This window comes from Sapajus apella, unplaced genomic scaffold (genome assembly GCF_009761245.1).
Source record: "Sapajus apella isolate SASKATOON/1434 unplaced genomic scaffold, GSC_monkey_1.0 scaffold4, whole genome shotgun sequence".
Taxonomy (NCBI): Eukaryota; Metazoa; Chordata; class Mammalia; order Primates; family Cebidae; genus Sapajus; species Sapajus apella.
In genome coordinates, this window is record NW_022436944.1 from 50,546,171 (window position 1) to 50,572,455 (window position 26,285).

Sequence of the window (26,285 nt, forward strand, 5' to 3'; positions counted from 1 at the left end):
TAAGTACTTCACAGTATATAAGCATTATGCCATTCCATCCCCATCAAAATTCTGCAAGGTGTAGGTAGTTTCCAATATCCTCGTGTTATGGATGGCAAAATGAAAGCGAAGCAAGTTTTTTCAGTAACTTGCTCATGGTTATGGAGCCAGTGAACGCAGAGGCACTATTTACTTCAGAATCTGATTTACTCTTCAATAAGAATCTTCAAAAATTGTAATTTTTAACTTATTTTTTGTTTAGAACCTTTTATCAAAGAATGTTGTGTTACAAAGGAATCCAGAAGGATAGTTTTAGCAGATTTGGGAATCTTAAAGCAGTCATTTAAATCCTTTGGTTATTGGCACAAAAAACAGATCAATAGAGCAGACTGAAATTTTTAAAAATAAGTGCCTCAAGTGTTGAAGAATTTAAGAATTAAAGTAATTGGATAATACTGAGGAAATCGGGGTTAGATTCATACCTGGTGTGTACACTAAACTACGTGGATTTAGGAGTAACACAAAAAATTGACGGCAAAACCAGCAGGAGATGGAATAGAATATCAGATTTGTGAGAAAACCATAACTTCAGCTTTGAAGCAGGGGAATAAATCATGAAGGAAAAGGATTGATTTGAATACATAAACTTAAAACTTCAATGGCAAGACTAAAGGACATTATACTGAGGGCAATATTTGCATTCCATGTTACAAAGACAGCTTTAAAACCCAAAGCATGTTACCCTTATTCAAACGCATAAGGGAAACATCAGATCTCAAAATACACTTAACATATGAATAAATACGCTGCAACAATCGGTAAAGAGGAATTGTTCACCCTACCAACAGTTAACAAATACATGTGTAAAACCGATTTTTACCTTTCTAAACTGTACCCCCTACCCCTAGAACACCCAATGTTCACCCAATATCGTCAGATTGAACCTTGTGTACTCATTCCTTACTGCTGGCATTGTAAATGTATACAGACTTCTTAAAAATTAGTAATACAAAGCTAATCGGGCTCAAAGTCGCATGAATTTTTTCATAGTTGGCAATTACGTTTTGAGCACTTTATCTTCTGGAAAAATAGCAAAAGTAGATGTGAGCAAAAATGTTCAACTGTTTACAATGGCACAATCCTGGAAATCTGAATGCCCCACATCGGAATTTTATAAATGAGAAGCACTACTTACACAGGGCAAGACATTTGAAGATTATTTTCAGGAGTTCAAAGGGATGAGGAAAGACCGTGAAGCAGCTTGAGGGAGAAACTATTAAGGAAAAATGTCACTTTCATTGAAGCTTGGACAAGTTTATCAATTGAGGGGAACAAGGTAATAGAGGAAATAAATTTTGAGGGGGGGGGGAGAAAGTGTTGGGACTGCTGGTGGAATGACCTCCCAGGCAGAAGCCTCGAGGGGGGACATGGGAAAGTTTGCTTTGGAGACAGGACGTGACTTCCTCTGAGGTAAAGATGAAGAAACATTCGAAGTGAAGAGAAGGAATAAATTGATCCTGAAAATTTGACTCGGGTGAGTCTTCCTTGGTCTGGCAGAATCGGAGGCCCCTGCCACCTGTGATGCTGTAATTCTCTAACATTTTCACGGCATTTGTTCAGTCTGCATTTAATGTGTCATTTTCCAACTATGAAGGAAACGAGCAAAAGTGCCACCAGGGGGCAGGCTGGGCACTGGCAAAAGAACTTCAAAGACCCCATGGAAAGTCTTTCTTCCTTTTGGCCCAGGGTCCGTTCTTTGTTTCTGCAGCAATAAAGACTGCATCAAGCTCAGGGCAATTTCCTTAATGGTTGTGGTGTTGGTATGGATTTTGCTCCATAAACCCAAGTGTGCAAGAAATGTCACAATACTGGATTTTTTTTCTAACATTAAATGCAACTGCAAGCCACCATCCTACTAGGCCAGGTTGAAAGTCATTACAGCTCCCACAGCCCCAAAGGATTCTGAACAGCTGATGAGGATCTTATTTCAGTGCTTATGTTCAGGTTATTGGTTCATCCTTATTACTGGTGAAATATGACCTGAACCAACATGTCTTGGTATACTGACAGTGCTATATCCTTACCTGTTAGGATATGGGCAAAAGTCCCAATGTCTGGAACACACACACCTAGATACCTCCTTAGGTTATGCAAAGCAGGGAAGCTGAGGATGATTTCTATCTGCAGAAATTCCATCTCTGGCACCCTCCAGCTTGAGGGAAATTTCTCCTTCCCCCTGTGCCTGCCTCTTTGCCTCCTTTATGGTCTTATGGGCCAGCTTAGGCTTTCGGAACATCTAGAAAGATGGACATCTTAACACACAAACCTCAGAGGCATCATGCCTAAAGGCCCCGTCTAGTTCTTCGAATTGGGAAAGGGGAAAACATAAGAACAATACACCCACATCCGTGTGTCTAAATTATGTTGCCATATTTGCCACAAGGTTATAGACCTAAAAATAGCCACTGGACAGGTCTGACTGAGTTTTCTGGTAGATGACGGAGCTCAAGTATCCTTCAGTTGACAGTGGGCCAACCCCGGAATCGTTGCCATGGAGGAGCAAAGATGAAGGGACAAACTCAAAGAGCTAGTGGCACGCGCACACGTGGGTGCGTAATCAAGGACTGATGAATTTAAGAATTGCAAGCTAAAAGCCTGAAAGCCAGATCCACGTCACACATTTTTAAATCACTTGCCAATATTGAAAACGTTAAAAACAAAATTTAAGCATCTGTATATTTAACTTAAAGACCTGGCAACCTCGGCCTGCATGGCAGTCATTAGAAGCGGAGTAGAGATTGTCCCCTTTAGCCGGGGCCGATATCCTTGATCAGTCCCCAACAGTCCTTACTGTGCTGTACCCAGGCTCCTCTCACTAATGCTACCTGTCTAGCTTCAATACATATTTTTGGGTTTGCAACTCAGCCAAATAAAATCATACAGACATGGTGGTAAGTGGCCCATAAGCATTAAGCTTCTGCCTTTTCTCGATGTTCACCCTGATATATTTGGAAATGCAGAATGATTTCAGTTAGACCTTACATGAACAAGCCACTAAAGCAACAGACTTCAGTGATAGACTCGGCTCATGTGTGTTTTGGTTTTGGGGTTGTTTTTGGGGTGTTTTTTTTTTTTTCCTTCTTCGCTAAACTTTATTTCCTAGCTGCCATTCTGATAGCTCACAAAAATGTGGAAACCCACCCTGGCCCATATGGCAGCGAAAACCTGGAATCCCACCTTTAGTCTATGTGCTTAGCCCTGCTGGCCTCACATGTAGCTAGTGCCCGGACACAGGGAGGACCAGGCCACCAACATCCACTGCTTCCTTCTCGGTGACTCGGGAAGATGGTCCTGCTGGTGTGCTGGCTGACTTACGTGATTTCTTTTTTTCTCTCGGCATCTGGGCGTGCGCGGTTCAGCACCTTGAAGTCGGATGTTTTTGCCCGCATACGTGTGAATATAGGCCTTACAGCCCTTGATGTGGTGCAGGTAGTCCCCGCACTGGCCTTTACACAGAAGGCCAGGGGCACTCCGGTAGAGTTGACTATACTCATGCCTCGTGCATGTGTGCAGAATAGACTCAAGGTACAAAAACGTTCAGGAGATGCAGCTTTAACTGGGTTCCTTAGCCTCATTTGCAGTGACTGTCATCAAGGGTTCCCAATGGATCAGTTGGTCACAAGTGAACGAGCGTTTTACTGTTAGTTGTGGGTGTCCACTCCCATGGAAATTCCTCAGAACCAGTCTCATCCTGACCTCGGGTCCATGAGCTCAGCCTTAGCTTGCAGAAATGCCAGCTGCTTTTAATTTCCAGCAGATAGGCCAAACTGGGAACTTGAGCCCCAATAAACTTAAGCAGGCCAACAGAAGCGAGAGGGGAGACTGTTAAACTCGGGGAAAATTGAGGACATCTGTACTTGTCTGGTTTTTTGGAGAGTCAAGTTATCCATAAAACATCTATGAAGGTTTAAAGACTACAAAATAATTTAAATACGTGTTGAAAGATACTACTAAATGCAAAGGAACTCCCCATGAACTTCCCCTTGAATATGTGCATCCAACAAGAATTTTATTGGAACCTTTTGAAATTTTATAAATCCGGTGGAGTATAGTTAGACAACAATTAACTGGGAAAGATGAGCTTAAAAGCAAGAAAAGCACTGAGTATCCCCTGCCCTTCAGCTGAAGGAACATTCAGCTTCTTTAGCTGATGGCTGAAGCTGGCCATACTTACATCAGAAGTACCTAAGTGGCTTCTTGACCCTGAGTTGCAGAATGGCCTAAGAACAAAACTGGTTACCACTCGAATGCACGACAAACTGTCCATAATGTCTACCTGACAGAATACTCAAAATTTTAGGTTTTAATAGTTTGGGGAAGAGCATGTGATATCTACAAAATGTAGGAAATTTATTAGCTAAGCATTCTTGAAATCTATATCCCACTCACTATCCAAATAAGGGGAGCCTCTTAGTCACATTCAGAACTACCTTCTTTAAAAGGCACTTATATTAGACTCTCCTTATAAATTTTGAAGTACAGCTTGAAAGTGAGCGATACCTACTAGGAAATAGGATTCTTGAAGGATATACTAATCCTATAGCACAAGGTTTAAAAACCTCATCCTTGAACATTTTTTAAAACTGCTGGACCTTTAAAGACATAAGTGCTTTTCATTTACAACCGAAAAATGAGTGAATATACTGTTACAGATAATGACTAAAAACCAGAATGCTGAAATACACTGAAGCTTTCACTTGTTATGAACGTGCACATGTGTGCATGTGTGTATGCATATCCCTAGTCCTGAGATCAGACATACACAGAATTGCTGTTAGGGCATCTGGAAATGAGTCCAGATATTAGACATGCAAAAAGACATTCAGGAGATAAATGCAGCGAGGAGAGACACAAACCCTCCCTAAAATCCAAAGCAGCAGCCTGTGCGGATGTCTTTCCCGTGAGGCTTCCACGGAAGCACGTCACCCTACCCAGTTGATGCAGTCTCACTTTCAAGTGCCGTTAATCAGAAACCTACCAGGGAGAATACTAAATTCTTGCTAAAGATACTTGGAATACTAAGTTTTATCACCAAACAAAACAACCCATCAAGTAGATTTTAAAAGATTTCCCCTCTACCCTTAAAAGGAGCTTGTTACAAATGACTAACATTAGTCACAAATCTGCAGGTCAGCAAACGAAAAAGTCGAAATAACCATGCATGAATACAAAGACAGCTTGTTAATTTTGTAAATTTTGGCATAATGTAGAATTTATGAAATAGACAAAAGGGAATCTACATGAGAATACTGAGTATGGAGCAAAAGTGGAATTTTCAATTACATTCTTTAGGTCTAACATCTCCCATCTTTGCATTCTATCCTCAACATCGATATCTGGTCACTGAGGTAGCTTCACAAGGAACACACACACACTTAGGAAGTTGCTTTAGAAAGCAAGGTACAACTCGACCACAGTGCCGGAAGCTTTTGGAGAAATCTAGGAAGCCCGCTGAAGATCGCTATGAACCACCACTAGTGATGCCTCTCAACTTAACCAGTGCAGATACTGTGAGTATTTCAGCAAGCCGGGAGAGATGGGAAGGGATGGCATTAGACACGGTCCCTGGGAACGAACACATCGTGAGAGAAAATAGTTCACAAATTAATCGAACATTTGTAATCATGATCCTTAAAATGCTACAAGAAAATATTAAATTGGAAACTCATCCTGAAACTTCGTGTTAAATGTACATGCCATATTTCTAAGGTAATGCATGCAGATAGTTTTAAAATGGTGAAAATATACCACATTGGGATGGATGCTTGTCTCAGAACACAGGTTAAATCCCTTGGGTACACATGGTTGAAACCTGGACAATTTTGTCTAGATAAAGCACTCAAAACCTATAGCTTCATTAGATCAATTCTTCACTAAGGTATTTTAATACTTTATTTTCACAAGCAATACACTGAGTATAGAAAATATTCAAATTGCAGAGACATGTAAGAATCACCTACAACTTTATCTCTAGAAATATTTTGGCACCTCTTATGTACCCTTTAAGCACACACAGTATTTAATATGTACTTAAGTGTATATATATGTACTTAAGTGTGTATATATATATATATATGCACAAAATTTCAATATTATACTACAGTGGCTGTTAAACCCCTTCTTAATATAAATTACTTTGGAACACAATTTTGTGCACTAATTTGTTATGCACTAAAATTTAACCAGTTCTCTATAGTTGAACATTTCTAAAATATTTGCCATTTTAAAATGCCTATGAATGTCTTGGTAGCTTTTTCCTCATTTTTGTAACTTTTAGAAAAATTGGGAAAAAAAGTTGGTCTTCAGAAAAATGGTACAAAACTTATGTACCCATGAGCGGCTGATTGGCGTCTTCTGACACTCGCCACCAGTGGGCATAAATGTTAAACACTACAGTGATTTGTCAATTTGATCAGTGGAAGGTATCCCTTACCCGGTTTGTAATTTTTCCTAACTCAGGCCCAACTTGCTCAGTACCAGGGGTTTCGGTACAGAAAGTCACGATGGATTGAGTTAAAGTGCCTCAGGATCGGACAAGGGCTTTGGATGCCCAAGAGATAAGATTGGATTGGTGTAAGATATGGTAGGATTGGATTTTATGCTGTGGGACAGTGGTTCTTAAGGAAATGGTACTACATTCCTGGAGAATATCCTGGAAATGTGGGCAAATGCTTCTGATTTTCATGAGTTTGAGGGGGTTGCTACTGGTGTCTAGTAGCAGATGGAGACCAGAGGTGTCAGCTGTCCTGCACTGTGTAGAGCAATCTGACATTGAACTGACCCATGTTTTATGCAACTCTGAAATGTCCTAGCGGAAATGAAGTAAAGCCTGATTATAATCATCCAAGCCCAGAATCGGTCTTACATACCAGTGCCAAATACTGTGACCATTCTTAATAGTTTTCTATGTAAAGCAAGGGAAAAATGGTTTCCTCAGTTTATGAAGTGCATTTGACAAATGTATCATTAATACCACACTTGCTATTTTCATCATCACTTAAAATAGTCTGCGTTCGGAAATGGCTTACATTCACTGTTTCCAAGAGTATATGCAAGAGTCTCACTTCCTCATGTCTTCCAATACTGTCATGCTCAGGCATTTATATAATGAAATTTTAAACTAATTTCTTTGTATAGGTCTTACGTTGCCTGTTAAACTGTAGGGAGGTCATTTGTTCCATTGGTTTCATTTTAAAGAGTACATTATTCTCTTAAATCTGCTGTAAATAGTGGTCATTGACTCTGACAGGGTTGAGTACTGCTACTATATGGGACCAGGGAACAGGAAGCAAGTCAGACTTCCAGCAGAAGAGTGACATGATGAAGCAGAGACGGAGGTAAAGAAGGGCTGACAGTAAAGAGAAACTGGAAAAGGAGATGGCAGGAGGGAAAGAAATACAATATAGGTAGGGAAGTAACGAAGACCTGAGCCTAAGATATAATAGAAGCAAGCATTTTATGGAGGGCATCTTAAGTCATTAGAACTAGGATACAGTATCAGAGTTGTGATTGTATTGTTGGGCCATAGTGATTGTGTTCTCAAATAGTCCCTCATATGTGCACATACTTGTAAGCACACAATACACTTACACCCTCCAACTCCAGTTTCATTACCAAATAATCCCTCTCCCCTTCTGCCAAAGGGAAGATTTATCACACCAACGATTCTGAAATCTGACAGCTCAACCTGACAGTCGGAATCAGAGGGGCAAAGCCTTATTTGTGATTCTCGATCCAAGATAAAGCCCGAAATTTCAAGTGTGCTTTAAGTATGCTACAGGTTATAAATCATATACTTGCATTTTCATTCTTCGGTAAAGCAAAACCACATAACAGACGTTTCCCTTCCCCCTTGCCAAATTCGTGCACACACCCCAACTTGCACAAAGAGAAGCAAAGAAAATTAAACTCGGGATCAATGATTTGTCTGCAACATTTTTTCTATTCAGTAGCAACTATAACAAGTTGTGTGTTAGATTAGGCAAGGAGAAACCTTGGTGGTAAAGGGGGGGGGGAGCATTTCTAAAACTAAGGGATGGAGAGTCATGGATATTTGCTGTAAGATAATCCATGTTGGCAAATATTGCGAATAAGAGAATGTCCCAACTCATGTTTAATTCCCAATTAAGTGCATTATGGACAGGCATGGTGGCTCACACCTAAAATCCCAGCACTTTGGGAGGCCGAGGTGGGCTGATACCTGAGGTCAGGAGTTCAAGACCAGCCTGGCCAACATGTAAAACCCAAAAACCCTGTCTCTACAAAAATACAAGAAATTAGCCAGGCATGATGGTGGGTGCCTGTAATCTAGCTACTCAGGAGGCTGAGGTGGGAGAATGGCTTAAACCCGGGAGGCGGGGGTTGCAGTGAGCTGAGATCTTGCCATTGCACTCCAGCCTGGATGACGGAGCAAAACAGTATTCTGCGTTATCTGAGACTAGCTTATACATCCATTTTCTAAAGATAGAAAGTAAACGAGAGTAAAAAGTCCCCAAACAGTCTTTCTAATCCCTGTCAGTGCAACAGTACTGAGTAAAACACAAATACCACATTTTGTTTTTCTTAAAAACCAATTTCTAGCTTAGTGAGGAAAAATGGTGACCATATCTTGTGATTTCTCTCTACCCCATCAAGAAAGTGAGCCACATTCCATCAAATTGAAAAATGTTCCTCTAAACCTCGCCACTAACTTCTCATTGTCCAGTTCATTTCTTTTTATGGGTTACTTTAACATCTGGAATGCTTTAAGCACTTTTCTATTTTGGTCACATGCAATATAGTAGACGAATCCCAAGGTCTATGCTAACTGCCCGAAATGGATAAGGGTACAGATGATACCATCCCTCTCCCCCACCATCTTTGCTACCTGATAAGGTTTGATAAGAGGTAGTAGATGACCTACATAGAAGTATTCTATGTTACAGGTTAGGAGGTTTGAGCCATGAATAAACAGAAAATAGCCTGAAGCTAAAAGGACATGCTGCCAAGTGAGGCAATCGGTGACCATGACTTAAAGGCTATGCTGTGTCCTCTTCTAATGAGGCTCGGGCAAAAATCCCGAGCTCTTTGCTATGGAAGACAAGGCTCCCTTGGTCTCCCTCTGCCTATGCTCTTATCTTACCTCCCATCACTGCTTCTTTGCACCCCTCTGGTCTTTATATCACTTAACTCTTGAGCCTCTGAGTCTATGCTGTGATCGTTCCTGGAATCCACTTCTTTACAATTGTCCCTGACATCTACTTGCTGAAAGCTCAGCTCTAGTATCACACATTTGGGGTGGATAACCCTTTGTTTTCACCAGTTAATCTTTCAGGCACTTACTGGTTACCTTGTGATTCTCTTTACTCATTGTTTCTGGGAACACTGAGCCTTCTCAAGGGCAAAGATATGTCCTTGATGTTTGTTTTTCCAGGGCAACATAGTACAGTGGACCCTCAGCAAATGTTTGTGGCTTGCCCTGAATGGGGAGGTGTTTTTCTTTTAAACTGCATGTAGAAAGGCTATGGAACACAAATCGCTTAGTTTTCCCCCTGAGGGAAGGGGGAGGAGGAGGGGTTTGCAAGTCAGCTTTTACTAACCAGTCATAACCACTCAAGGGGTAGAGAATTAGCTGACTTTGATGGTGCCAACCCATGAGAACTTGCACTCCACATGGCACGGCCACAATCCCCAGCAGAACTCCCATGGATTCATTGTCGATATGCATTAGGTTCGTACAGCCGGAAAGTGGGATCAAGTACTGTTACTCATGAGACTCCATAGTTCTTGGATATCTCGGTTAGAGGCAAGATTATAACTGGCAGGGCCATGCTAGGTGAGGTGTAGATGAGACACAAGCAGTCCCTGGAGCCTGGGGACTCTCCTCACCCTGTATCAGTCCCAATAGCTGTGTGTGAAGACACTTTCAAGCACATCTTGTTGATCAGCTGCAAAACCCATTGCTAGTATTTTTCTTGTAATCTCCCTAGGTGTAAGACAATAGCCCTTTTGTAGTGAAGACAGAAGGTCTCACGCTCACAAACGGTATCGGATCTAGACTTCTAACATTTTCAAGTAAAGTGATATAACGGTCACAGATGCAGTAGCAGTTGAAATTAGTCGTTACACAACTTTAACTTTGATCAGATGGCAATTCCTGAAGTGCACTGTGAGCCAGAATTTGTAACAAATTACATAATCTTACAATTGTTCTGAGTGTATGTGTTAACCATGTTGATTCGTTAAACGTAAACAGTCTACAACTGTTTGGCCTGTCATTTTTAAAGAACTAGAAGATATTTCACCAGATAAGGCCTAGCAAGCCCAGAGTTATTACAGGATCAACAGCTGATGTGCACTGAATCAAATGCATCAAAAAGAAAACTGCATTTACTTACCAAATTAAGTTTTGCCCAGAACTCGGGTCCTTCTTTCATCTCTCTGAGGCTCGGTGGAATGTACCAAAAGCAAATGTTGGCATATTCAGGCTAGAATTAGACAAATTTTAATACTTGTGTTATCCTACGATTTATCTTGGAATGCAATTAAATACTTCTAAAACCCTTAGCTTGTTTCTTTGAGTTACCATGTGTAAAACTGACAAACCAGAATCTGGGAGTAACAATCCCTTCTGCCTTACTTCTGATAACATCCTATTAAACTTTTCTCCATAGTGCGCACCTAGAGGGTTCTTACATCTTGACAAAGTGCAAAGATCAGGAAAACAGTAAAGTCTGAAGCGGACTCAACCCAGCTCTGATCATCAGTGAGTGCCTGCTTATACATAGGCTCAGAGGCCCGGATCCTCTGTCCAGCACTGATCCTTAAGTTATTTGCTATGGCAATACAGGCTTCCAATAACTTGAGGCAGCCAAAATTGGTCCCTATACCTGATGATCGGAAAAGCCCTGATTACCTGTGACTTGATGGTAGGGTGACATGCTGGGTTTCACTACCCAGCACTACGACCCTAGCCAACACTGCTTCTGGAAGAGCATCACCTTGACTCTTGGCTCTCAAATATCAGTAAATTAGCTAGGAGACCTATTCAAAATGTAGATTGAGTTTGTGTTCAGAACATCCCGTGTCTAAGTCCATCCTAGAGAAAGTTAAAGAATTGGCATTTTATGAAGTATGTCAAGTGATTCTGAAGTGGGAAGTGTTGTATGAGAGAGACTCATCTACACTGAGACCATAACCCAGTCATCTTGCCTGCCAATCTGTTTTTCTATCGGACATCATTTGCTTAAACATGGGAAACATGGGATTGCATTCTAACAGGCTTTAGCCCAGCCTTTGTCACACAGACAAGTCTTTGTCCTCACTCGACAAAAACAGTGCTATGACCAAAAGGCTTGTACTGTGACTAGGAGATTTGAGACATTATGTTGGAAGTTCACAAATTAGACATAGAATTGTATTCAGGATAAACAGTCATACCCACCTTCCTCATTTGACACCTCACACTGACGGTATTTGAACCGATACTCATTTTCTGCTGTAAACAGTTTGTAATAACCCGATGTTATAACAGTTCTCAACTGTCAGAATTAGGCTCCAGTATATAGCTTCCAAGTATTTCATAGAGGAAAGACCTTCCTTCTCTTAAAATCAAAACTGGTGATAGTTGTGATTTTAGTGCTTTTTAAATCATAAGCGAATGCCCAGAAACATTTCCAGTTCAATAAGGTAAGTTCTTGATCTTATCCTTTCATCTCTGAAATTAACATTCTTATCGGAATTGACAAAAGAGCTACCAATCTTCGAGTAGTTAAAAATACTGTAATTCAACTCAATTTTTGCAAACATTTATCATAAGATGACGATCCTTCTTACAAATCTGCACAATTTATACTTGGGTTTGATTTATTGAAAGTAATGGCAAAAATGCAATTACTTTTGCACCAACCTAATTGATTTTCTCTAGGATAGACTGTACTGAACTTGCAAATTCTTCAGCCACTTAATGTGAACACTTTTTTCAAATGAAGTAACCTGACAAAGTAGAAGAAAAACACAGTAATTATCTGTCACTAGAATGTGGTATGTCGGTTATCAATTTATTGCCTCTCAGCTACAAATCTACCCTTCTTGGGTGTCCTAAAATAATGTAGGTGGACTCTGCCAATCGTTCTTTTGACATCTAGTCTGGTCTTAGACTTGGTCAGCAGAGGGTGTGGGAGGGATAGTGAAGGAGGGAATGTCTTTCTGGTGTGGTATGCCTACCTCATGGGTTTCCTACTATCTTGAGCACTGGTGAAACATAAGCAGACCCCCACCTGCCAACCCCAGCAGCTTCCCCCAGCGCACCCCTTTCAGGTGACATCACAGTTGATGGGCAGCAAGTGGAGGTCCCATAAATGGCTTTTCCTGGCATATTCCCCTCCGATAGTTTCATAGAAATGTTAGGCACCTTGCACTGGATGACTTCTGGCACTCCTGGCTAGCTTGCAGCGATTTCCAAGTTGCATGACCCTGCGGTTGGCTTCCCTCAGCTCAGCACTCCAGACTAGATTTCTAGTGAGTATCGCCAATGCAACACCTCGCTATACTTCTCTGCTATTCTTTGAGCCAAGGGTTATACCCTGAAGGGGTCTAGACCTCAGCCCTGGGAAGGCATGGCTTCTTGGGCGTTCTATTTCAATTCCAGGAGTGGTGGCTGCTCTATCTGCTGCTGCTGTGTATTAGGCTTTTCATTCTGAGGCAATCCTGCATTATTTCAATCCCTTGTTAATAATACTTGATATTACACTTCCCCACTTCAAATTACCATGCAGTCCTTGTCTTCTGAATGGACTCCTAACATCAAGTTTATTCCCTTTCATTTGCATAGGAACATTATAAGAGTAGACGCTGTTTTATCTGCTGTTTTAGGCTCTATTTTACAAGTTAGGACTTAGACCTACTTTTGCCCAAACACTTCAGAAAGGAATGGCTTCAGTGCTACAACATTTGAAAGCTTATGAAGCCCTTCTGACACTTCATTTCATTGGAAGAAATTTGATGCTTCATTTAGAATATCTTCACTTTGGTCACTGCCAAAATTAAGAGTTGAAAAAAGCATGTTTTTGAATTTTCACACACGTTTCCTGTCTCTTTGCCTCTATAGCTCCAATTTTACATATCAAGAGAATTCAAAGTACTAATGAGTATTTTCAGAGGAAACTTTATACATTAATTTTAATTGCCTACATATATGAAAGTCTGACTTGGATATCCTGAGAACATATTTAGTCTGTTGTCTAAAGTCCATAAAACAAGGAAGGCATTACAGGAGTCCAAGTGTCTAGTGAAGGGTAGAAAAACCCTGTAGCAGCAAGTGCATTGTCATAATCTTTAAAAATTCATGACAAAGGAGTAACGTGCCATTAAAGAGTTGAATAGATTCTATACTGGTTTTCAAACAGATAAAATTCTAAAGCTCTATTTCAGGAAGAATTAGAAAATTCTTAGGGACCACTAATTTCTTTCCCAAATAGTCTAAGAGGTAGCAGCTCACACTGTCTAAAACCTGAGTTACATCAAAAATTTCTTTTGCTTATGTCATTAGATCAGAGTAATAGTAACAAAACTAAGCTAGCGCTATGCATTTTAATAAAGTCCAACACAGTTAATCATGCAAATATAGACTGAAGGAAAAGCTGGCATGGAGAATTTTAATTGACTTCAAGCTTATAGGTGTTAAACATTAGATTATTGAAAAATTTCAAAGGCAACACTGGGTAGCAGAAAAAGCCCAAGTTTGGGAGTCACAAGGATGTGGCTTTGAATTTCAACTTCATCAGATCTTTGGGACGAGTATCAAACTGTTTGTTCCTAAACGCTAAGATGTAGAAGACATTGCCCCACAGGGTTGGTTTGACGATGAAAGATAAAATGTATTTTCAAAACTTAATGTGTTTAGCACACAGCAAGCACTGTAGTGGGTTAGTGACTATTTGGAGCTGTATGGGTAGCCAGAGATGTCTTTTAAAGTGGATGAGTAGCCCCATTAAAATGTATACTAGTGAGGTATATCACTTAATTTTTTGGTACTATATATGAAGGGAAACATTAAATGTCCAAAGGGGGGCGGTGGGCAACCAAACTGTTCAACTTAGTTTTCTGTGTTTATTGATATTGGACTAGGTATTGGGAGAAGAAAATGACTAACACTTCTGAACTTGGAACGAATAGAGGACAGGGTGTACTGAAGAGGTAAAGCTAGCAATGAAGATGGGAGTCATCTCATGAACTTGTCACATGCCAGGCTTGGAAATGTAGGCTTGATTCTAGAGGAACATGGAGTCACCGGAGTTTCACCATTCTAGATTTCATTTTCAAAAAGCTACTCTAGCAGCACTGCAGAGGATAGGCTGGAGGGACCTCAGACTTAGAAGTGTGACACAAGTTAGACTGTACCAATACAGTACCAACCTGAAGATGAGATCTTGAATTAAGGTAGCAGATTGGGAAGTAGAGAAGACTAAGCATTCAAGATATATTTAAGGGAGAGAAAAGGAAGAGATAGTAAAACAACATCAAGATATCTGCTTGGGTGGACCATAGCTCTAATGACCAAAAGAAGAATGCAGAAATTTGGTAAGGAAAAATGCTACACTACAGTTTTAGAAATGTTGAATTTGAGGTGTCTGGAGTCCAGGTTGGAAATCTTGGGATATATCTATATACAAAGGCCTAGAGATAAAAGTCAAGGATGAAGACACATAGAGGCGATTGATAACTCTCTGGATGATGTGAAGACTTTTCAGGGAGACTAAGTGGAAAAAATGTCAAAGACAAAGTATACAATAGTTAAAGGGGTGCCCTGGTGAAAAGACCCTTACATGGAAACTGAAAAGAACAAGTCACATGGAGAAACCCGGAAAGGAAATCAGACTGTCGAGGAATGGAGTGTGTGGATAACATACAGTGCTACAGAAATTCAGCAAGATGAAGATGAATGTTCATTGGATTTAGCAATTAGGAGGTAGTTGTGATCTAATAAAACAAGAATGTAAGAAAAATCACAATGTGCTTAATGAGTTTCACTATTAGAACAAGATTAGAGCCATCTGGAAAACTAGTGAATTCTCTGCAAATAGGAAGTAGTCAAGCAGAGGTTGACCACCTGTTAAGATGCTGTTAGGTTTCCTGCATTGGGCAGGAATTCATCTTATGTCCTTGAAGATTTCTATAACTTGGTTTATGAAATATTCCTAGTGTAGACCTTGAGGAAAAAAATGATTAGGACTCGCTTATCCACGTGTTTTCCTAGAGGTATATTCATTCTTAGAGAAAAACAATATTTAGATTCAACACAAAGATGATTTTTCAGGGGCATATGAATAATACAGAATTCATTTGAAATAACTTTCAATCTTCAAGAAACGTATTTTTGCTCTTCGGGAAAAAATGTTCAAGTACTGTGTATTATGTTCATTTACGATTTCCAGTGTTCTTTCTCCTTACTGTTAGACAACAGTGACACATATACTTTCTCAAATATACACATGTACATAGACATGCAGGTGTATATATTAGCAAAGAGACTATCGACTTAATACTTGTGAAATTCAAGGTCTAATTCAGCTTTATTTTTTGGCATAATGAGACAAATGCAGATCATACAAAAATCCTTATAGCAGGAATTCTGAAAGACCATTTAGGAAGCCACCTTCACCGCTTTTGGGTCAACTGGCTCCTACAGGAAGAATCCAGGGGCAGAAGGCTGACTAATTAAATCCCACCTTAGCTTTCACTGCAAGGATGTGAGTGTAATTTCCTAATAAGTGGTTTCTTTTCTAAGCCTTTAGGAAGAATGGTGTGTTTTTTTTTTTTTTTGTTTTGTTTTTGGTTTTTGGTTTTTTTTTTTTTACAACAAAACTTAATCGGCTCATCTTACCACTTTCTCAGCTCTATCAAAAGAAAAAGTGCAGTTCCAAGGCATACAGGACTTCTCATAAGCACTATAGCTCCCATCACCAGAGAGAAAACAACGCAAATTTGAGAAGAGGAAATTCAAACCCAAGAAAATGATCAAACTCGATTCAAGTCAAATATATAACTTGCTTAGGTATGCACCTCTAAGAACTTTAGAAATTTTCTTACTTAGTTATAATGCCATTATGCCTCAAATGACAATTCCTTGACACATCTAATAGCCAGTTCATATTCAAAATTCAACTGTTAGAAGAATTACTTTTTACAGTTGGCTTCTTCAAACTGGGATTCCAACAAGGTCTATGTTTTATTTGGTGGTCACGACTCTTCAGTCTCTTTGAACCTAAAGAGATCGCTTCTCCCTCTTTCTCATTCAGGCACTAGTCTGGAAGAAACAAAGTGGTTCTGTAGAACTGCTCAAGCTCTAAATTTGTCCTTTTTAGTACTACGAGAAAGTTGTTTAATTATGAATTATCTTGGTATGCATGCAAGATCTTCCGTATCTTTAGCGTTCTGGAACTTTCTGATCTGATGCCTCCTTTGTAGACAGTAGTGGGATCCATGCTCTAGATCCTCTAGAAAGTATTTCCCAGTCTTCCCTAAGGACTGTCATACTTCACCTTGGCTACTAAAATGTTTCCCAGTTAGTCTTGTTTTCATCTTTACCACCACTTTTGCCACATTCCTCTTACGACACCAAGAATAGCCTTTTCAAATGTCAGACCCCTGTCTTAAAACGCCTCCATCGACAACATTTGGAATAAAGGCTAAAGTCTTACCTTGACCTACCTGGCCACCACCTGATCTGGTCTCTGCCCAACTCTCCAATCCCATCCACTGCTGCTCATTCTCCTTTAATACAACCTTTTTCGGCTACTCAAACACACAGAACTCTTTTCAGATTTAAGCCTTGCAGTTGACTAATTCTCAAACATCTGCATGGCTTGCTGTTTATCTTTATTCAGGTCTCGGCTCAAAGATAACTTTAAAATCCCCTACCCAGATTACCCAAACCAAATAAGCAATCATCCCCATGTCAGCATTTTACCCTTTCTCCCCCAATAGGGTTATAGACATGGCAAGTACTCTATCTAGTTATTTGTATACTAGACTCTCATGAACATGTCTTAAGACTTCTCACGACCTGAGATGTTTTTTTTTAATTTGCTTATTTAGTGCCTTTCACTTTCCACTCCAATGTAAGCATCATGAAATAATCGGGGACCTTTCCTGTTTTCTATCTCCTGTGCCTAGAACCATGCCTGGCACATAGTAACTGTTTAATGCATCTTATAAATAGGAAAAATTAGATTTTTTTTACTCTTTTGAGACAGTGTTTCACTCTTGTTGCCCAGGCTGGAGTGCGATGGCACGATCTTGGCTCACTGCAACCTCTGCCTCCCAGGTTCAAGCAATTCTCCCGCCTTGCAATCCCAGATACTCAGGAGGCCAAGCATGTGCCACTATGCCTGGCTACTTCTTGTGTTTTTAGTAGAGACAGGGTTTCGCCATGTTGGTCAGGCTAGTCTTGAACTTTTGACCTCATGATTGCCCTTGGTGTATTCCTAAGTGCTAGGCGTGAACCACCATGCCCGGCCAGCTAGATTTCTTTTCTTTCCCTTTTTGTAAATGGAGTCTCGCCCTGTCCCTCAGGCTGGAGTGCAATGATGTGCTCTTGGCTCACTGTAACCTCTGCCTCCCGTCTCCTGAGTAGCTGGGATTACAAGCATGTGCCACCACACCCAGCTAATGTTTATATTTTTAGTAGAGAGGGTGTTTCACCATGTTGGTCAGGCTGGTTAGATTTCTTACATATAGTAAAAGGCTCCTAGATGTAATCTCTAGTTTATGTTCAGTTAAAAATTGCTATAATACATAAACCATAGCAAAATCTAAGATAACGTTGCAGTTCATTTCTTAAAAACCAGAATTGCACATCTTTATATTCTAAACATTTTAGAAAAAATATCTTCGTGACAACCTCATTTCTTACACATAATCCAACATCAATGAAACTTATTTTCTGTTGCTACAAAGCTAATATGCTCATTTTATAAAGAACTATATGCAGTACTGTACATTCACTTAATTGATTTTTTTTTTACATGCAGGCAGCCACTACATCACAGATGAATATTTGTAGTATAATCACTATGCAATTTATATCAAGATAGAGGTCATAATTTATTCAATATTATCCTTAGTAATTATTGAGCATTTTAATTTTCAATACTTAAAGGCAAGTATATTCTCTGAATCCAACAAAGGAAAAGTACTCAATAGAGTAACATAATGGACTCTATGAATTAAGCTAATGACTTATATTTCATTGGTTTTTGTATTGTAAACATAAATTAACACCATCACCGTTAACCGACAAAATCAAGCAGTTACGCAATCACTTACTTCCATCAGTAACTTGAATCCTTCTCTCTTCTTGATTTCATCTACTAGGTACCTAAAATTAAAAGTCACAATATTGGTAATCTACAGTGTAAAAATGTCATGAACATGACTGATGTATGACAAAACTGATTCAGACAGGGCTTGGATATAAGAAAGATACAGGTAATAGTCAAGGTATAGGCAGAGCTATGGATAAATATTCCAAACCTAATGTAATTTCCTTGGCCCGAGTAAAAAGATGCATCTTTTTGATGCAATATCTGTCACACGTTAGCACGTGACAGACTTTAACCCGATGTGAAAAGCCAAACAAAGCAGGCTGGATAGATCTGTGAACATGTAGGTCTTAGACTCATTTTCTAAATGGGGGATCTAACATAGATACTTCAAATAGCTGGTTCAGAGGAAAGTGTATTAAGATCAAGGAAGATCAATGTAATCTTAGGCCAGCATAGAGGAAGGGGGTGCTGATAGAGTACCATGGTAAAAAAAATAAGTGGGCTGATGATCCTCAGCAGACCCAGGACCAGAAAACCAAATGCTGCATGTTCTCACTTAAAAGTGGAAGCTGAACAATGACAACACGTAGACATGTACTTGAGCCTTTCGGGAGGATGAGGGAAGAGCATTGGAGAAAAGAGCTAATGCATGCAGGGCTTAATTACCTAGCTGATGGGTTGAGAGGTTCAGCAAACCACCATGGCCCATCTTTACCTGGATAAACTGCACATCCTGCATATGTACCCCAAAACTTACGATGAAAAATAGCTTGAATGAGGGGGAAAATAGTGAGCTGTAGCCACTGATAAAATATAAAGTCAATGTGAATGTTGGTAAGGAGAATTCACACCTAAGAATATAGATGTGGAATATGAGACAGAAGATTAAAATAACATTGAGAACATGGTGTTCTACACAATAACACTGAATCGTCTCTTCTAGGCTTGGCTTTTGTCTGTACGAAAGTCTGAATGGTTGGCCTTAAACTAGTGATTACAAGTCTTTATTGACAAGTTTACCCAGTATTTCAAATCTAGGAATCTAAGGAAATGAGACGCTGACAGAAATGTATTTGTCAGAGCATTTATTGTGATTCTTGTACGTAAAAACCAAAAACACACCGAACATAAGGACTGCCTTTGAAAACTATATTCTAGTAGTGGAATTATGATTGTCACTAAATCGTAGTCAACAAATATTTAAAGATGAAACCATGTTCCTTTTGGACCTCAAATCTCTTACCTGTAAAACTAATCTCTTCCCATTTGAAATGGTGTTTGTAAAAATTTACAAAATACCGACTATAAAAACTAAAAAATCATTACAGCATTTCAGGATGGCCATTCTATAATGTGAATATGGAATACACTAGTTTGTAAGATGTTTTTTCCACATTTAATATCGCTTTTAGGTTAAATATTGACATTTGTATATAATCTTTGAAATATTGACAATTTTATTATAAACTAGTAATAGGGGAATCTCTGAGCAATGTGAGCATACACTGGCACACATGCTCACAAAGTATTGAATGTTCTATATACGCCATTCTCTGAACACCTTTTCAGAAGATGTTATGCAGCTATACAATTCTTAAACCTTTTATCACACTGCCTAGTTTTCATAAACCATTCCATTGCTCAATACACACTAGAAAAGGTGTTCAAAATCGGTGACAATCGAAGTGCAAATTAAAACAATACGGGCATGCCTTGTATTATAGGTTCGGTTCCAGAACACTATAGTAAAGTGAATGTTGCAGGAAAGGGAGTCACACAACTTGGTTTCCTCAGTGTATATAAAGGTGGTACTTAGAGTATACTGCAGTCTATTGAGTGGGCAATGGCATATCTAAAACACGATGCCCATGCTGTGATTAAAACTCATTGCTAAAAAGTGCTAAGGATTATCTGAGATGTCGGTGAGTTGTAACGTTTTTGCTGCTGGAAGGTCTTGATGTTGATGGTTGCTGATTGATCAAAGTGCTGAAGGTTGAGGTGGCTGTGACAGTTGAAAAATACAACAGTGGACTTTGCCACACTGCTTGACTTTTCTTTCACAAGATTTCTCTGTAGCAGGCAATGCTATGTGAGAGCATCTTACCCACAACAGAACAACTTTCAGCATTGGAGTCGATCCTTTCAAACCCTGCTGCTGCTTTGCCAATGAAGTTTATGTAATACTCTATCATTTCTTTTCAACATTCACAATATCCTCAGATTTCTTGCGAAACCACTTTGCTCACCCATAGGAAGCAGCTCCTCATCCATTCGTTTGATCATGAGACTGCAGCAATTCACTCACATCTTGAAGCTTCACTTCTAATTCTAGTTCTCTTGCTGTTTTCACCATCTTCAGTGACATCCTTCCCTGAAGTCTTGTACCCCTCCAAGTCAACCATGAGTTGGAATTAACCTCTTCCATATTCCATTAATGTTGGTATTGTGACCACCTGCAAATCATCAGTTCTTCAATGGTGTGTTAAAGGGTAAACCCTTTCCAGAAAGTTTTCCATTTACTTTTCTCAGATCCATCACAGGAATCGCTTGTCACAGCTGTAGCCTTACAGAATGTATTTAAGATCTGAAAGTCAAAATGACTCCTTGATCCATGGGCTGTAAAACGCTGTATTGGCAAGCATGGAAACATTAATCTCCTTGTGCATCTCCATCAGAGCTCTTGGGTGACTATATGCATTGTCAATGAGCAGTAATATTTTGAAAAGAATCTTTCTGAGCACTCTTAAATCTCAACAGTGGGCTTCAAATATTCAGTGAACCATGCTATAAAGAGATGTGCCATCACAGGCTTTGTGCTTCCACTTAGAGCAAAGGCAGAGTAAGTTTTTAGCATAAATCTGAAGCATCTTAGAATTTTCAGAATGGTAGATAAGAATTGACTTCCACCTAAAGCACCAGAAGCATTAGTTGCTAACAACAGATTCAGCCTGTCTTTGAAGCTTTGAAGACAGGCATTGACTTCCCTCTGGCCGTTGAAAAACTCCTAGATGGCATGTCCTTCCAATATGACTGATTTGCCAATATTAAAAACCCATTGGATGTACCCATTCTTCAATGATCTTGGATCTTTTGGATAATTGGCTGCAGTTTCTCCAGCATTTGCTGAGTCACCTTGTACTTTGATGTTATGGAGACAACTTCTCAAAACTCATGAACCAACCTCTGCTAGCTTCCAACTTTATGCATCTTCCTCGCCTCTCAGCCTTCGTAGAATTGGAGAGAGTTAGGGCCTTGCTCTAGATTAGGCTTTGGCTTAAGGCAATGTCATGGCTAGTTGGATCTTCTAACCAGAACTCTAAAACCTTCATGTCAGCAATAAGGTTGGTTGGCTTTCTTCATGTGTTCACTGAAGTGGAACCTCTAATTTCCTTCGAGAACTTTTCCTTTGCATTTATAATTTGGCTGTTTGGCACAAGTGGCCTAACTTTGTTTATCTTGGTTTTTGGCATGCCATCCTCACTAAGCTTGACCATTTCTACTTTATTTGAAGCGACAGACATGACTCTTCCTTTCATTTGAACACTTAGAGGCCATTGTAGAGTTATTCATTGGGATAATTTTGATATTATGGTGTCTCTGAAAACTGAAAAGCCTGAAGAGATGAAGGGAACGGCCAGTTGGACAGCAGTAAGAACACACATTTAAGTTTGCTAGCTTGTGTGGGCGCATTTTGAGCCCCAGAGCAATTACAATGGTAACATCAAAGAACTGCTGACTCATTTTTATTAGAATTACCAAAATGTGACAGACATGAAGTGAGCACATGCTGTTGGGAAAGTGGCACTGATAGGCTTGCTCTAGGAAGGATTACCATAAGCTCTGAATTTGTAAGAACCCCCAAAACACAGTATCTGGAAAATATTAAGCACGTAAAATGAAGTATGCATGTATTAACCATGTTTCCCAATGATACCAGAAACAAATTTTAGAGTGACAACATCCAGTGCTGGTGAGAATATGGTAGAAAGCTGCTACAAACCTTTCAAAATGAATACTCATCTTCTTAAAACCAGTTTTGAAATACTGGTCTACCCAGAAAAATTGATACCAAGGATATAGTGTGTATATATAAACATACATACGCACATAGATGTTATATCTAAAGCTCTGTACTGTGAGTACGTAAGTGTATTCATACAAAATCACTAGATTATTCAGAAATTTATGGCAAAATGTACTATAGTAACACAATGTAATATGATGTAGCTGTTAAAACGAATCAATTATATCTACTTTAAAGCACAAGATGAGAGAAAAGTGAGGTGCTGAGAAATAGGGATAATCATTCAATTTTTAAACAATCTCCACATGTGTGTATATAAACACAAAGTGTGGAAGGATACTTGGGGTGGGGGGGTATCCATTCTTTTTATATCCCTTTTCAAAGTTTCAGGTGTGGTTACTTGTGCAATTTTTGAAAAAATTTAAATGTAAAACAAAACAGACGTACTTTCTACCTATTGGGAGAAAAGCTTTGTGAACCATCCTTTTTCTCACCTTTTCAGGCCCAAATGTACTGGCAATCTGGTAACTCAAAAGCTTGCGTTATTTTGGCCTGAACTGAGGCTATGAAGAAAGCTTTCTCCAGAAATTTTGGGAATGACTTTACAAGATTCTAACTGTACAGCTAAATAACTTTGTGAATCTAGGCCAATTCCTAAGTCTCCCCGAGCCTGCCTCCATTTCCTCATGCACGTAAAGATGTACAACAAAATTGGCATAAACCCTTCCCTAACAGATTATGTCTATACAAAACTTGCTTGTATTACCCATAGTATAATTTTAAAATGCTGCTGTCAAACTGGCTAAAGCTGCTCCTAGGGGAAAAGCATTCTAAAACAAAGCTGAGTTATTTACGTCTGCTCTTAGCTAACCACGTCGATCTGGGTTTTGTGTTGGGCTAATGTTCCTGCTACAGTAACTCTGTAAAGCTCACTGATACCATTTGGCTGTGTCCTCACTCAGATGGCATCTTGAATTGTAGCTCCCTTAATCCCTGTGGGTCATGGCAGGGACCCAGTAGGAGGTAATTGAATCATAGGGTTGGCTTTCTCATCCTGTTTGCCTGATAGTGAATAAGTCTCACAGGATCGGATGGTTTTACAGAGGGCAGTTCCCCTGCACATAGTCTCTTGCCTGCTGCCATGTAAGACATGCCTTTGCTCCTCCTTCACCTTCTGCCATGATTCCATGACATACGGAACTAAGTCCATTAAACCTCTTTTAGATTGTGGGGTATGTGTGCAGATCATGAAGGATTGTTGCATAGAGTACACACATGGCACTGTTTCCTGCCTCCAATCCCCCATCACCTACATAGCATTTCTCCCCATGTTATCCCTCCCTTGCCCCCACCAACAGATCCCATTTCGTGATACACTCCTCCCTGTCTCCCTGTGTTCTCATTGTTCAACATCCACCTACGAGTGAGAACATGCAGTTTGATTTTTCTGTTCTTGTCAGTTTGAGAATGGTTTCCAGATTCATGTCCCTACAAAGGAAGTGAACTCATTTTTTATGGCTGCATAGTATTCCATGGTGTATATGTGCCACATTTTCCTTGTCCAGTTTATCAATGGGCATTTGGGTTGGTTCCAGGTCTTTGCTATTGTAAACAGTGCTGCTATGAGCATACCGTGCATGTGTCTTTATAATAGATTTATAATCCTTTGGGTATATACCCAATAATGGGGTTGCTGAGTCAAATGGAATTTCTATTTCTAGGTCTTTGAGGAAGCACCACACTCTTTCACAATGGTTGAACTAGTTTACACTCCAACTGTGTAAAAGTGTTCCTATTTCTCCACATCCTCCAGCATCTGTTGTCTCCAGATTTGATGATCGCCATTCTAACAGGCGTGAGGTGGTATCTCAATGTGGTTTTGATTTGCATTTCTCTAATAATCAATGATGAGCATTTTTTAATGTTTGGCCTCCTATGTCTTAAAGTGTCTTCATATCCTTTGCCCACTTTTGGATGTTTTCTTTTTCCTTGTAAATTTGTTTTAGTTCTTTGTAGATTCTGGATATTAGCCCTTTGTCAGATGGGTAGATCGCAAAAATTTTTTCCCTGTTTGTTGCCGGTTCACTCTAATGATTTTCTTCTGCTGTACAGAAACTCTGGAGTTTAATTGGGTCCCATTTGTCTATTTTGGCTTCTGTTGCCAATGCTTTTGGTGTGAGTCATGAAGTCCTTGCATATGCCTATGTCCCGAATGGTTTTGCCTAGGTTTTCTTCTAGGGTTTTTATGGTGTTGGGTCTTATGAAGAAGTCTTTAATCCATTTGGAGTTAATTTTAGTGTAAAGTGTCAGGAAGGGGTCCAGTTTCTGCTTTCTGCACATGGCTAGCCAGTTTTTCCAATACCATTTATTAAACAGGGAATCCTTTCCCCATTGCTTGTTTTTTCTCAGGTTTGTCAAAGATCAGATGGTTGTTGATGTGTGGCGTTGCCTCCGAGGCCTCTGTTCTGTTCCATTGGTCTATATCTGTTTTGGTACCAGCACCATGCTGTTTTGATTACTGTAGTCTTTTTTACAAATTACCCAGCCTCGGGTATATCTTCATTAACAGAATAAGAACAGACTGCCACACCCAGTATAACACTCCAGCTGAGTTGAAAGTAGAGGTGATTGGAGGCAAGAGGGGATGCAGCTATCACTATAACAGGTCTTGCACCAGTGTGCGCACACTGTGCTCCATGACATACCGTCTTATTAGGTTTTCCACATAAAAGGTTCCACTATCAAATAAGTTTGAACACTGCTGGGCATGTCAAATTATTGTCTACACTTGGACGCTTGGCCAGGCATGGTGGCTCATGCCTATAATTCTAGCACTTTGGGAGGCCAAGGTGGGCAGATCACTGAAGTCCATGAGTTTGAAGACCAGCCTGGGCAACATGGTGAAACTCCATCTCTACAAAGAAAAAAATAGCTGGACGCATGGTGGTTTGTATCTGTGGTCCCAGCTACTCAGGAGACTGAGGTGGGAGGATCACTTGAGCCAGGGAGGTGGAGGTTGACACGAGCCATAATTTTACCACTGCACTCTAGTCTAGGTGACAGAACAAGACCTCAACTATACTTGGCTTAACTCAGAAGGCCAGTTGTCAAGCTGGTTGGATTGAGTAATATCAGGAACCAGTTACTTTAATTTCAGCTAGCCATGCTCAGTGTTAGGGGGGTTTCCTCTCCCGTTCACAAGACAGCTGCTACAGCATCATATGTCCCATTTTCACTAAGCACTGTCCCAAGAGTGGAGGGGGGCTATAGAAAAGCACTTTTAGTCCTCTAGGTAAGAGTATTTTCCCCAGAAGACTTCACAGTATCTTATGGACACAGTGAAGTCTTCACCAGATCTTGACTGAGCCACATACCATCCCCTAAACTAATTGTTGGGATAGGTGATTGGTTAAACCAAAATTCCCAGCTCGAACATTGCTATGTGAACAAAATCAAGGTTCTACAGGGAAGAGAATTGTCCTTGGTGAGCGATCAACAGTGTCTGCATATTGATTAAAGTTAAAAATGCTTCTATATTACAGGCCCTCTCAAAGTTTCAAATGTCCTAATGAGTACTTTGAATTTCTGAGAGGAATAAATAGTAGTCAGCATATCCTAAACATATTTAACTGTGGAACCATTTTTTGAGGGATCTTCTATTAAGATCTCTTAAGTCTACTGGCCCACATCATACTTTCATAAATGCTAGCATAGAAGCGTTTCTACTGTAAAGTACCCTATCCTCTCAAATTCAATGAGTTGTTGGGAGGAAATCCAAAAAGTTTTAAGTCATCTCTGCCTATGTTTCTAGGGATGATTTGTTTCTCAACTCTTTTTCCATATATGAAAAGAGTCTAAAGACAAAGATAGTAGAAGTCAAAAAAATGTATTTTCAGTTTGGGGACGTAATGCAGAAA

At 39.8% G+C, this 26,285-nt stretch overlaps 1 protein-coding gene across 1 annotated transcript in view; it reads right to left on the bottom strand.

The window, feature by feature from the left end:
* The window catches only part of GADL1 (glutamate decarboxylase like 1), a 155,433-nt gene that overhangs the window by 38,332 nt on the left and 90,816 nt on the right, over window positions 1-26,285 (bottom strand). Inside the window, exons 13-14 of the mRNA XM_032268398.1 lie at window positions 18,346-18,397; window positions 10,416-10,505 (exon numbers count right to left, since the gene is read on the bottom strand). Coding sequence (XP_032124289.1) covers window positions 10,416-10,505; window positions 18,346-18,397 — 142 coding nt within the window. The remainder of the gene's footprint in view (window positions 1-10,415; window positions 10,506-18,345; window positions 18,398-26,285) is intronic.